This window comes from Chenopodium album, chromosome 3, assembly GCF_948465745.1.
Source record: "Chenopodium album chromosome 3, dcCheAlbu1.1, whole genome shotgun sequence".
In the NCBI taxonomy this organism is placed as follows: Eukaryota; Viridiplantae; Streptophyta; class Magnoliopsida; order Caryophyllales; family Amaranthaceae; genus Chenopodium; species Chenopodium album.
The window spans coordinates 77896161-77909515 of record NC_137836.1 but is presented as its reverse complement, the minus strand read 5'-3'; the positions used below and the strand labels follow the sequence as shown (position 1 = coordinate 77909515).

The window sequence follows — 13355 nt, the reverse complement described above, 5'->3', positions numbered from 1 at the left end:
TTTTGGACCAAATTATTTTTTATATTTAAATATAGTTTTAATTGATACTCTATAACAAAAAGTGAAAAACCGTACATACGGGGTCTAATCTAGTCAATATTAAAGGTCAAAAGCCGACGACTTTAATAATAATGGCATTGTTAAAATTGTTCCTCGCGTGCAATATCTATTGTGCGAGATATGCCTATTTGTTCTAAAAAACTCGTTTACATGTCATATATATATATATATATATATATATAACTTTTTTATCTTAGAAAAAAAAAACTATCTAAAACTCGTTTACATGTCATAAAAATACCTAATAGGCTTGACTCTTGGTGAAAAACTAGAATGCCAAGTGTCGCTGTTTTGTAGCCTGACTGCGAGTCCAACTTTATATATTAGTGATAAGTGATATGATAGATTTAATCGGACATTATGCTCATTGAATTGAGTCCTACACAAAATGGGGCAATCCATTGTTCCAAGGTTGGACTGGATCGAGGGTAGAAAATCTAAAATGCACGATCAGTATATCACACTAATAATACTAGAACTGGATCCAAATCAGATTTTAGAAAATTTTAGTGCATTAGATAGATTCGCTATTATTTCCTAACTTAATTTTTTTAGTTTTATTACTCTTATCCCTAAATCAAAGATTCGCTTTATTACAACATTCCAAAGATTCGCTTTATTACAACACTCCATATAATCAATTACATAATACTTCATATCCGTATGTTACAATTACAATAAATAATCAAAGTAAAATAGCTTACCATAACTTACATATTTGTTGTCTAAAATTCAAGATCGTGGTTGTTTAAAATCTTGACTTCAAAATGAACCAATTCGATCTGGGTTAACCTAAACCGGGTTAACCTGGAACTAGATTAGTCTCATAAGACCATAGCGAAGTTGACATCCATCAAATAAAGTCAAAAAACCAGTGGAAGTTTAAAGAAAACACAAACGCAAGTTGAAAACACGTACAGCAAAATTCGGTATCACTGTCCTAATTTCATCTCCAATTTCATCTTCTTGTTTTTTCACCGCTCTTCTCTTCCATTTCTTGCCTTCCATTGTTATGGCGGATCATCACCACCCTCACCAACCCTCCAGTTCTGGTAAACCTAGTTCTTCCCTAAATTTATTTTTCTCTATCTCAAATTTGGTTTTTTTTTTTTTTTTTTTTTTTTTTTTTTTTTTTTTTTGATATTTTAATGGTGATTGATTGTTGTTTTTCATTATGTAATCATTTTTTCGTGTTGCATATTTTTTTCTCTTGATCTGGGATTTTGGGTTGATCTTGAATTTAGGAATTTTCAAGATTTTATCAGAAAATTCATGGGATTTTTTTTTTTCGTTATTGAGTATTATTTTTATCCATTTTGATGTAGGCATGTAGCTTAACTTTTGAAGCTTAGTGGGTTGATTCTGAATTTTTTATTTCTTGCATTTTATTGATGTAGATGTTGCCAAGATTATGTTTTTGAATGTTCTAAGGTAAGTTAATATGATTTTGTTTGTGCTCTAATTTGATAGGATGATGGGTTTTCGAAGGTTTGAACATTGTTTATGATTGACGGAGAATCTTATTGGGTTTTGAACTGTTTGGCCTTTTTAGGGTTCAGGAAGAAGAATAGTTGCTTAGGTGCTAATCTCAACTCGACGGGTCATGTGATTGATTTAGATTTATTATGGAATTATGAATGAGTGTATGCATGAATTTGGGTTCAAAGTTGTAATTTAAGTCATTATACATTTTAAATGCTACATTAGATGTTGCTTTATGATATCAATATTACATTATTACATTATTAGTCATTTCTATGGCATACATTATGAAGCAAGGTTGAATGTTACTTTGCAATACTAATGCAATTCTAAATGAGTTTACTGAATTCCTAGTGTCTTTGAAATTGCATGTCTATCCCTGTTGCTCAGGATAGTTGTTCCTTAGATAGCTTCTTTAGGTCTTTCTTGAATTAAATATTGTCAATTATAACTACTTTGATTTCACAGGAGCATTGCCTTATCTTTCTGATCGCTCTGTAAGCTTACCGAACTTATGTTGTATGCATCTAGTCCATAAATTGAAACTAGTCTGGTCACATTTGATGCAACAGTTGCAGAATCAAGCAGTAATGATTATAATATGTAGAATGTCTTACGGGCTTTTCTCAAGATTGTTAAATTTTTTATTGATATTTGATGGGACTTGCTTCTGCTGTATAAAACTTAGTCCATCCGGAATTTTTTTTTTTTTTTTTTTTTTTTTGCCTATGAGGAATATACTTAGGAATTTCTTTGCTTCCATATGCTACTGTTATTTATTCTCAAGTTAGTTGGATGACTTTCACCTTAGAGATTTGAGTGACACAGTTTAAGAGTCTTTTCCAAGCTCTTGATAGTTTCTGATGATTGAAATTAGTTTTTCCATGACTACTGATATTGCCTGAGAATTTCTATTTTCTTTGTTCTGTCTGTTGAGCAATTGTGATATGCGTAAGAATCATATCTCAATGCATCTCAAATGTCCGACTTTGTGATTGAAGGGGTTTCCTGAAGTGACAACTGGATTGAAGGTTGGTTTTTTATTACATGTCTTCGTTTTGCTCTCTTGAGTTGGGTATGTAATTACTATACATAGAAAACTTCAAGGGGATACAAATTGATTGCTTGACATGTTGGTGAGGGTCTTAATGTTTTTGAGTTGTTCTAATTACCAGTTTTAGGCCCCAGTTAATAATTTGCAATCAATTAGAGGGCTTTTGGAACATAGGTTAGAAACTAGAACTGATGTAAGTAAAAGTACTAGCTGATGACGGGCTTACTTACTGATGGCCAGTGAAGGTATTTCGATGCTAGAAGGATTTTTCTTTTTTTCGTATAGTTCATGCTGTTTCATCTTTAACCTTGAGTGTGATTTTTCTGTAAGGTTGAGTATCTCCATATTCACTTGCACCATTTTACTGGTCCTCTCTACAATATATATATTCTCAACAGCTTTCTGTATGATTTGGAATGTTCTCTTTACTTTTTAATTTGATGGGGTTGGGGATGCTAAGGCAGGTGTGGCCATTTGGAGCTTCCTTTTTGTTTCCTTTTGTGGGATGGTTTACCTTTACCTTTTAGTTAATTCATTTTGATTTTGAAAGCCCTTGGGCTCAAGCAGATAAGTTATTTGCATATTAGATTGTTATACATGCTTAGTGTTGATCTATGTGATCGCCTTTATGTACAGGGGCTCATTCAGATTCAGATCTTAAGGATATTGATCAGGTCTTGGTTGTTCCTGACACTCCTGATAGGGTGTCTAAACAAACTAAAAATGTTTCTAAGATTCCTAAACCTATGGAGGCCAGCTCAAGGAATTCTGCATTGACAATTAGGGGGAATATTGATAGAAGGAATCGACGTTTGGGTGATATTTACCATGCTTCTAGAAAATTTTCTCGTTCTGGGGGTAATCTTGGTGACGTTGCTCGAAGTCAGGGTGCAAACAGCTCTTCTGTACCTTCTTCTAGTCTCAGGAATGCTCCATTATCCAGTACAGTAGCCAGCAAGACTTTGAAGCACAACGACAGACATAATTGTAACCATCAGCGCATGGAGGATGACAGAGTATCACATTCTAGTCTTCCAGGAATATCATCTCACCATTGCAAAAGAAGTCAGGATAAGGGAAAGGTGAAGGTTGGTCATGATAATCCTGTCCATACCAATGCTTGGTCAGTGAAAGGAGACAATACTATTTGCCTTGTTACTTCAGATCATGATACTGGGGAGGGTCTCTCTGTGCCACCTCACTCTTCCAGAGTACCTAGTACAACCAGGCAGAAAAGGTTTGTACGTAATGGGTGTATATCTCCACATAATATAGAAAAAACCAAAAGGTTAGCAGAAACTTCTGGTAATGGATCTGAAAATGCTGAGTGTGCTGCAGAACCTGGTGGTTCTCGTCTTGTAATTGATGTTAGTGAAGTACCTTCCAAACAAAATGCTGCAAGTCAAGCGAAAGGAAAAGGGTTGTTGATTCCCGATTCTTCTCCAAAAGGCCATGCTGTCAGGTACTATTTTACACGCGTTACTAGTTCATGTGTAAGGCTATATTACCCTGGGTGAAAGGGAAAAAAAAAATTCAGAGAATTCTGTTAGCGCCTGTAAAGGAATTTCTTTCAATGATTACCCTCTATATGTTTGTTTGCTTTCCCCCCCAGAGAATAATATTGGGTTTGTGCAAGTTTTTTCTACAGTCTTGGTCATTTTACAGTTAGTACACTGTATCCAGTTGCTTTCTTCCACATTAAAATCTTCTGAAGTATTGACATTATCCTAAGGTTGCATGAAATGTGAAGGCATTTGGCTATGCTATGGGCAATCCAAATAGAACACACAATCCTCTCTTTAGATTGACTATGTGAGGGGCATTCGCTTTATTGTTTGTATCATTATGTATGGGCCACAAAAAGCTAGACAGAATGTATGTAAAAACATTTTTTTTCCTGCTATATACGTGTAATAATGGACTGATTATGATCACTAATTTACAGGAGAAGTGATGGTGGGAATTTTGTTGATGGAGGGAGCAAAAGGACTGAGAAGGACTGCATTATTGTACAACGCACAAGTGGAAACCCAAACAAATTGGTTTTGGGCAAAAGCACTTCATCTTGTCCTTCAAAATCGTCTGAGCAAAAGCCTGTGCTTAGTGAGGGTCAGCTGCACACGCCAAGCTCAGTAGTTAAAAGACAAAGAAAGCATGACTTGAGTTTAGGAAGCCCAGAAAAAAATGATGAGGTAATTTGCTTGAGTTCAGGTGGGGAATCATCAACCAGAAAGTCAGTAAGGGATCATGGTGGTTTTCCTCAGAGTGAATCAGGTTCTCTGTTAGCTGTTGATGGATTTTCTCCAGAAGTGAGAGAAAATGTGTCACAAACTGATGATGACTCTGAAGCTAGGGCAGTACAACTTCAAGTAGATGAGATGATGGCTCGTGAGCTGCAGGAACAATTATATAATGAGATTGCTGAACCTACTAGTGATGAGGTTTGTCTCATATTCTCCATAAGTCTTTTACTCTTTCTTTACATTTTGCTGTACCGGTTGAGCTCTGTTAATATTCTTTTTATTTTATTAAGTTTTTGGCCTGGGAGTGGGGTTTGCTTTCTAGGAATTTAAATTTATGCTATGGACATATTTGCTACAGAGATTTTCATCAGTAGGCTGGGTATTGCCGCAAGAAGATCGTGTGCATCCTGCTTATTTAAGAGGAAGTCGTCGTGCACATGCCTCTGTAAGTTTTACTGCGCATCATTTATGATTTGATGTTTCTTGTATTAGGGCCATTTTCCTTTGTTCTGGAGATATCAATTCAAGATAAATCCTCCCTTCACTTCTACCACCACCCCCCAAACGTGTATCTAAACTATGCCCTTAGCGGTGTTTTTATACATCTATCTTGAGATCCATTCTGTTCTTTGTTTTCTTATAATAGTCGACAATTTCTTTTTTCCTTTTTTCCCCCCTGTAAAACCTCTCTGAATTCTATTAGCTTAGTGAGTGGAAGTTGCCCACAACATATCATTTTTGAAGCTTGTTGGTTTTGTTACTAATGATGCATTATTGTCATGTCTCTTAGTTGTTAGGCTATGGGAAATCCTCTATGTGTGTGCCTCTTCTTTTACTTTGCACTTAATTGTGTGTAATGTACTAGAAATTCTTAATGTAAATAAACGAACAAGAAGAAATGTAAAAGATGAGCTTCAGTCTTTGATTAACAAAACGGTTACAAGGAAGATAGCAGGCCTGTTCTGTTCACCTTATTTTCACTTATTTTAGGTTTAATAAGTTTATAATCGTGTAGATAAGTTAAAATAAGGTTAGTTCTAGAAAATAAGTTTTGATAAGGGTTACCCAAGTTCAAATTACAACTAAAATAAGTTTTAATAAGGTTTGACAAGTCTAGATAAGTTTATATTAGTGAAAATCAGAACAAACCCTAGGCTATTACTCTCAAAGGTAGCTTGAGGCTACTGCTCTCAATAACAAAATGTCACTCACAAATCACATCTCAAAGGTAGCTTGAGGCTACTACTCTCAATAACAAAATGTCACTCACAAATCAGATATCTTCCTACTACATAACTACTTTTTACTCGAGCATTCCACATGGTACAAAGGGTAACCTAACACTAATGAAGTTTGTCTCTACTACATCTGAGTTTCAAGGCGACAAGGTTGCATAATTCATGTTGCTCCATTCCTTAGTGGATCATTAATCATTCTTGTCCACTAGTGCCTTGCTGTTGCTGCTTGTTTCCCTCGTCTTGGACATGAGCCACTTTTCCTCTCTTCTTCTGGGTGTAGACCTGCAATGGTGTTTTATATCCGGATGCTTAGTCCATTACGTTGTGATTAAATGATTTACCTGTAATTTTTTGTAGGTAGCCGCTCCACCATCAATTCGACATCAAGCTTCTCAATCTCAGTCTTTGCGCAATCGTTTGTTCCGTCGAGGAGCTCAAGCACGGAGGCCTCCGAGGCTAAGGAGTCATGTGTATCGCCATCCTAGAGGAAGAATGTTCCCTTCAGATATGGATGTCGACATGGTATTGTACTGATTTCTTTTAAAATGTGTCTTTGTTGTCTGCTATTTATTTTGGTATCTTTTAGACTAAAATAGGGAACAAGTCTTTGCTTGTGTTCTTTCTTTGGAAGGGATTTCCTGAAAGATTCAAAAAAATGGCTGTGGCTTCTTACAATCCTTGCCATAGAGATCTCTCCTCCAATATTTTTTTTTCTTGAATGCTCTGTGTACGCCTGTTGTGAGGTAATGTGTTCCATCATACTGCAGAATTCGACAAAGTCCTGAGTAGCTTGGTACATATTCTGAGTTGGCATCAAGCATGCTTGTATTTCTAATATTGATAAACTCTCCATCTTTAGAAATTATTATTATTTAACAAAAGCCTTTCTATGCTATGTAGAGAGTTGATTTACTAGAAAGATTGGAAGCTGTGGTCAATGATGATATCAGAATGGTCAATCAACTCCTTGATCCTGATCGTGAATTTGGAGAGTAAGTCCGTGTCCCATACTTTTCCATTTATAAGAAGATATGCGACATATGTCTTGCGGTTTTTTTTTTTTTTTTTTTGAATAAATAAATTTAAACTTCTTTACTTGTATTGAAGTTGGTCACGTGGCATGTGTACTGAACTTTTGCAATCTGTAGAATGCTTTTTTCAATTATATTAATACTACCATATATTCTTTCTTTTTTCTTTTTCATTTATATTCTCATACTTCCTCTGTTTCATATTAGTTAACACGTTTTATTTAGGCATGTTTGCCAATGCTTAACTTAAAACAATAGTATCTTTATTTATGTCCGACAAAAAATTATAAAAAATTGGTATTTGGAGAATAGACATTAAGATGAATCAAAGAAGACCTCGCTGGACTTTGTTTGATTTAAATCACAAAATGAAGACAATATAACCTATATGAATAGTGGTGAAAGTCAAATCGTGTCAACTAAAATGGAACATAAAAGTACATGTTTAGGGCTTACTGTTCACCTTTCTTCGTATAGTTTCTGGGCAATAATACTAGTTCAGCCTGGCTCCCAATGTTTTCTTGCTTAAATACATCTCCCTCCTTTGAAGTTCTTTAGAAAGAGTTTGTCATGCTAAGGCTCTTTTTTTTTTTTTTTTTTTTTTTTTTTTTTCCCGAAGCGTTATTCATTTTCTTGTGGGTAAAGGTAAGTATTATCTTACACTTCTAAAATATATGAAGAATTTCCATCGTACACTTATAAAATTAAATGCATAGATTATTTTCTTTACTTTCAAATCACTGCATTATTTTGATGAACGGGTTCCTTGTACCTTCATGTCAAACATGTTCATAACCTAAAAACAGAATAGAGAACTGGCTTGTTTTTTCCATGTACTGGGGATTGGGGCTAAGTAGTTATACATCAAGTGTTTTGATCCTGCATATTCTGTGCAGAGATGATTATGAAATGTTATTGGCTCTTGATGAGAACAATCATGCACATCTTGGCGCTTCAGTTGCTCAAATAGGGAACCTTCCAGAGTCCATAGTACATGTGAGTATATGTGATGGTGGACTTAATAAGATGAAGAAACTTTAGACCTCTACCTGCAACTCTTTTCACTAAATGTTCTTGTATATGTACAGAATGATGATTGCGAAGTATGTTCAATTTGTCTCGAGACCCCGGTTATCGGCGAAGCCATGCGCCATCTGCCTTGCTTGCACAAATTTCACAAAGATGTAAGATTTGCCCTATTGATGGCTACTTGCATTTCATTTTTGTAAAGTTGGTTTATTAGGACTGTCATATTGAATTCGCGATTGTTTTCTTGGTCCTTTGGTAGTGTATTGATCCATGGCTGAGTAGAAGAAGATCATGTCCAGTTTGCAAGTCAGATATATGATTTATCTTTTTATCCTGTTTGATTGGTCCATCTTTTTTGCATCGCCAACCTGCAGGCAATCTCATCATGACCATGAAGGTAAAGTAAATATCTTGGCCTCCATGTTTTTATTATGTTAAAGCTGGAAACCCTAGTATTTTGTGCCCAATATTTTGTTGATATATCAACAAATTCGCTCATGTAGAAAAGGTGATTTTGTGCAGGTAGATCAATTATTTGCAAATTGTACTCGGATAATCTAATATTTTTGTGCCCAATATTTGTTGATATATTATAGTGCCCTTGACTAGGTATTTTTGATTGGAAAAGAGGATGGAGGCAGTAGGTTGATTAACTTGAGCAATCCAAGTGGACTAACTATAAATTGTATTCTTGAGCTTTGATGACAATTTCAGCTTGAAATTGTTTTTTTTTTTACTTTTTTTTTTAAAGAAAAATAATGCTTGAAATATAGGAAGACGATAACAGGGGAAAACAAGTAGGAGATTGAGAGAATTTAGTGATGGACCTGTTTTGGGAAAAGAAGGTCAATGGGGTTATTTGTGAGGTGGTGGTGCTTGGGTGGGGGCATCAGGGGAAGAGGTAAATGGTGTTGCCAAAAAAAGAGAGAAGATCTAAGTTCTGAAAAAATAGGAAAAGAATAACACTTTACCTTTTTATCGGGCTCTAGTCACGTAGGGCCGATTTCAGAATACACTCCCTAAAGTTGGGATTATAGCTAGTTAATCAATTATTGGGGCTGTTTAAAGACGGGGTATAGTTGGGAACTGTTAGTTTTAATTTTCCTAACTGAAGAGATTTGGTTTAATGTCACTATAAATTGAGCTCATCTGCTGTACGTTGATTGGCTATGCTGTGGTTTCATTGCCAGACTGATGGTATTATGCTATGACAAAAATAGAATAGCATAGAATCTCATCAAGGCCTCGTTTGGTCTGATTCTGTGAATAACAGCTATTAAAGTTACCGTGTTAGGAATAGTATGTTTATAAAAAAGGCTTTATAATACGAATTGTATGCTTTTATAAACAGGCTTTATAGTATTTCTTTAATTGCAACTATGGCTGATTGATCTTTGGCTTTGTTTATTGTAAACTCATATTCACATGTCTTAATTGTAGAAGCTTGGTGTTTTTGAGCCTTTTGAGGCGGAGACAAGATCCCATCTTTTACTTGTTCGAGTTCTTGTTGATCGAGTATAGCAAAGTTCACTGTAAAGCTGTAAGGCTCTACTTATGGATCGCTTATAGTATTGTGCTGATACGAGCTTCAACTGTTAGAAAAGTTCGCCCAGAGGTCCGTATTTTATTGGGCTTTTTTATACTGCCACAGCTTCTTTGTATAGCTTTCAAGAAGCTGAGGGTGATATTTTAAGCTCTTGGGTCAGCCATCACTTCTTCCTGTTCAGATCTTTTGAAAAATTGGACCTATTGGTCAATTAATTGATTTGATAGCTAAAATTGGAAAATTAATCATCTTTCTGGTTTCTATGATTATTAACATTTTTCATAAAGGTTAATTAGTTATTCAAATATATGATAAATAATCAGTAACCTCATTTCCTCATGCAACACTCACAGGTGGAATAAGAAGCTCAACACTCTAGAGTAGCCAATAGGAAATTCCAGTGTTTCCTGAATTCCTCTGTATATTATCTCTATAAATTAATCCGTAGTATCAATTAATATTCAATATAATTAATTTAATCATTTTTTTTTCTAATAAACTAGTAACATCAATTTTAATATACTTCGTGATTTATTATTGAAGTTCAAGTATCTTAATTAGTTTGACTTAATTTCACTTTATCTTTTAAAAAAACAAACACTACTACATTGAAAGGCTAAGGGATTGTTCTCTTTAGCTTAATTTCAGTTCAGTTTAATAAATCAGAATAGGCCTTAAGTTGGCCGCTAGAAGTAGTTAGGTCAAACCAATGCATGAGTCATATTCATGTGTGTGGCCAAAATGTGTGGTGCTCCTCCGCGGATCCACATTCTATCTTGTGAGTCGAGGAAGGATCTCCCTATCGTCTAGAGTGGATTAAAGAGTTTATTCTCATGTATACTCTCCTTCCAAAATATCATCTTATATTGTCAGAAAATATACGACTATTGAAGATTAATCTAACAGTGTTACTAGCTAAGTAGTGGTGGATTCTACTTCTATATAATAATTGAAGAAGCATTCTCCCAACATTAAAAAGGACTATAGTAAATGGTCAAAAAACAAGGATAATGGGGATGTCACAAGAGATGCCAACAGCCCATTATCTAAGGACAAAGAATGGCAGCATCTTCTTAACTTTCATGCCTCAAAATTATGGGTTATCATACTTTGCACCTCTTATTTGTCATTTTGCATATGATAGTTATAACTCATAGCTACCTCGTCTCTTTCATGACTATCACTCCTTTGGATAAGTATATAGATGAGTCCTTTTCTCATTTTCGGTGTGATTTTATCATAAATGGTGTTAATTTTATAGGAAAGTGAAGTGTATAGTCACATTATATGTACAAAAATGGATATGTTAAGTCACATTATATGTACAAAAATTAATACGAAGTAGATGTTAGTTCTTTTTCTCAATTTATTGTGATAATGTGGTGGAAGTAGTTTCATCCCATTTATTGAGAAATTTTAGTTACATAGTAACAAGAAAACAATGTATCACAACTCTCACCGGTGAAGTTTAATATGTTTGGATAGGTGTGTAGTATAGATATACTCCGTGTTTTAACAAGTGTTACACTTTGATCAAATACGCATGTCGAGACACGACTTTGATCTCTAATTTATCTAATTATATGTTAAATCATAGGAAATTTTTTAATATGAAAGTATACATTACAACGATTCCAACAATGTATCATACAATAATATTTGGTTTTTTTTATATATTACTGCGTAGTAAATTAAGCACGTCAATATCATTATGTGTTTGTCAAAAAAAAAAACCATTATGTGAATAGTGAAAAAAGTCAAATTCTAACATTTATTAAAACACGGAGGGAGTAAGTCTTATTTTATGATATTTCACTTAGTATTAGAGTCTTATGATGAGTTGGTACTTACTAATAATGGGTTATAATAATTTAAGTTTCATCTCATGCAATTGCAAAGGTTAGGTGGTATAATATAAAAGAAGAGGTTGAGTCAATTGGTTAATTAATCAAGACAAGATACAATTGGAAGAATAGTTCGTTCATGTTGTTCAAGATTATCTTACTCAATCAAACATAATCCTTAATCATTAACTATGTATTATGTACTTAGTATATACGTACTTAAACTCCCTAAAAAATTATTACCTTAAATTAGTTCTATAATAAACCTTTGTTAGTTCTATAACAATAGTTAGGAGAAATCATTAAAATGTGGTTAGTAAATGACAAAATAAAAAGGGGTAAAATATTGGGTCCAAGAAAGATTAGCCGCTTGCCACTAGAAGACATGACCGTAAACACATGCTCACATGGGTTAGCAATCTTAGCACATGAGAATAGAATAATAGATGTATCAATTTCACCAATAATTTTTACATAATTTCAACTACTCGTACAAAAATCATTTCCTTTCTATTTCTAAATAAAAGTCTCATTTCTCTTATATATTTACTTAACTTAATAAAAGTTGAATCATAAATTTATAGTGAGGTATTGTTAATTAAAGTTGGATAAAAGGAAGATAATAAAAAGAATATATTACCATTTTTAACAGAATTGAGAGGAAAAAAAAAGTAATAAACAAAAAGTGAATTAAGAGAATATTATTGATTGATAAAATAAAGAGTAAAGGATGAATTCTAGTTAAGACCTAATTATAGTGAGCTTTTATTTCAAGATAAGAATTTATTTAAAAACATCACAAAATGAGACTTTTATTTAGAGACAGTTAAATGAATAGTGTGTCGTAAAGACATAAACTATTATGCGATACTCTTTTATGCAAAACAAAAATTCTATAACCATTAGGAATCATGATGTTACATGTTTTTTCTTCCTCTGATTGGGCCAATGATCATTAATTTTTTTTAATAATTATTGGCCCCTTAAAATTGGAACTACTATACTTGGTATATTAATTGTTTGTACATTGAAAAATAAATCCAGCTGAATAACGGAATATTTCAATGTTAGCAACTAACTAGCTAGCTAGGTTGATTAAGAGAAACTTAATGATATGGTATATATTCCATGTACGTTGCCATGTGCTATGGAAATCTTTCTAAGATTATACGAAAACTAGAAATTTATTTTTCATGAATGTGACAAATTTTGGAGCTTAATTATTTTAGTTTCCAAATCGGTCAACTAATATCATAATTAATTATATACATTGATTAGATTGATAATTCATCAAGGTATGTATCTTATTATGAATTCATGATATAGAGTTGAAGTAAATTTTGAAAGTCAAACGTGAATTTGAAGAGCTAAGTTATGAATAAAGCTTGGTTATAAAAAAATTGTGTTCATGAACAAGACTCGATTAATGAACAAGTTGTTCACAAGACATGCTCAAAAGCCTCAAAAATTAGAATTCAATTGATCTGAAAGCTCGGACTTGATCTTGTACTAGCTAAGCTAATTACTCGTACAACGCATGCATGCATTTTATTGATTCCGGTGTTGTATATATTTCATTCAATTCGTATGTATATATTACATATTAGATTTGAATTTTTCTTATATATCGATAATTTCAATGTTAAGTTGCGTACAATAATAATACATTATATAAGTATATGGTATGTTGTTTAACACCAAATTCTCTTCTAATGGTAAGTTTGATTTTTATGCCTTAACCCTCCCAAATAAATGGAAATAATAGAATAACATGTACAAAGTAAATCTAAATCTAAATTCTTGACTACTAGAAGGGTAGATTCACTCC

At 33.6% G+C, this 13355-nt stretch overlaps 1 protein-coding gene across 2 annotated transcripts; it reads left to right on the top strand.

Moving 5' to 3' along the window:
- The first annotated feature begins 841 nt into the window (after nt 1-841).
- Nucleotides 842-9952, top strand: LOC145624305 (uncharacterized). Of its 2 annotated transcripts, none has more exons than XM_081677307.1 (10): nt 842-1112; nt 3233-4058; nt 4542-5037; nt 5198-5284; nt 6435-6599; nt 6978-7069; nt 8005-8104; nt 8197-8292; nt 8397-8534; nt 9581-9952. In XM_081677307.1, the coding sequence occupies exons 1-9, from the start codon at nt 1073-1075 to the stop codon at nt 8454-8456; spliced, it is 1962 nt and encodes a 653-aa protein (XP_081533433.1). In that variant the 5' UTR covers nt 842-1072; the 3' UTR covers nt 8457-8534; nt 9581-9952. The 2 variants fall into 2 exon arrangements, with proteins under 2 accessions (XP_081533433.1, XP_081533432.1); XM_081677306.1 differs by having other exon boundaries at nt 843-1112; nt 9578-9952.
- The last annotated feature ends 3403 nt before the right edge of the window (nt 9953-13355 follow it).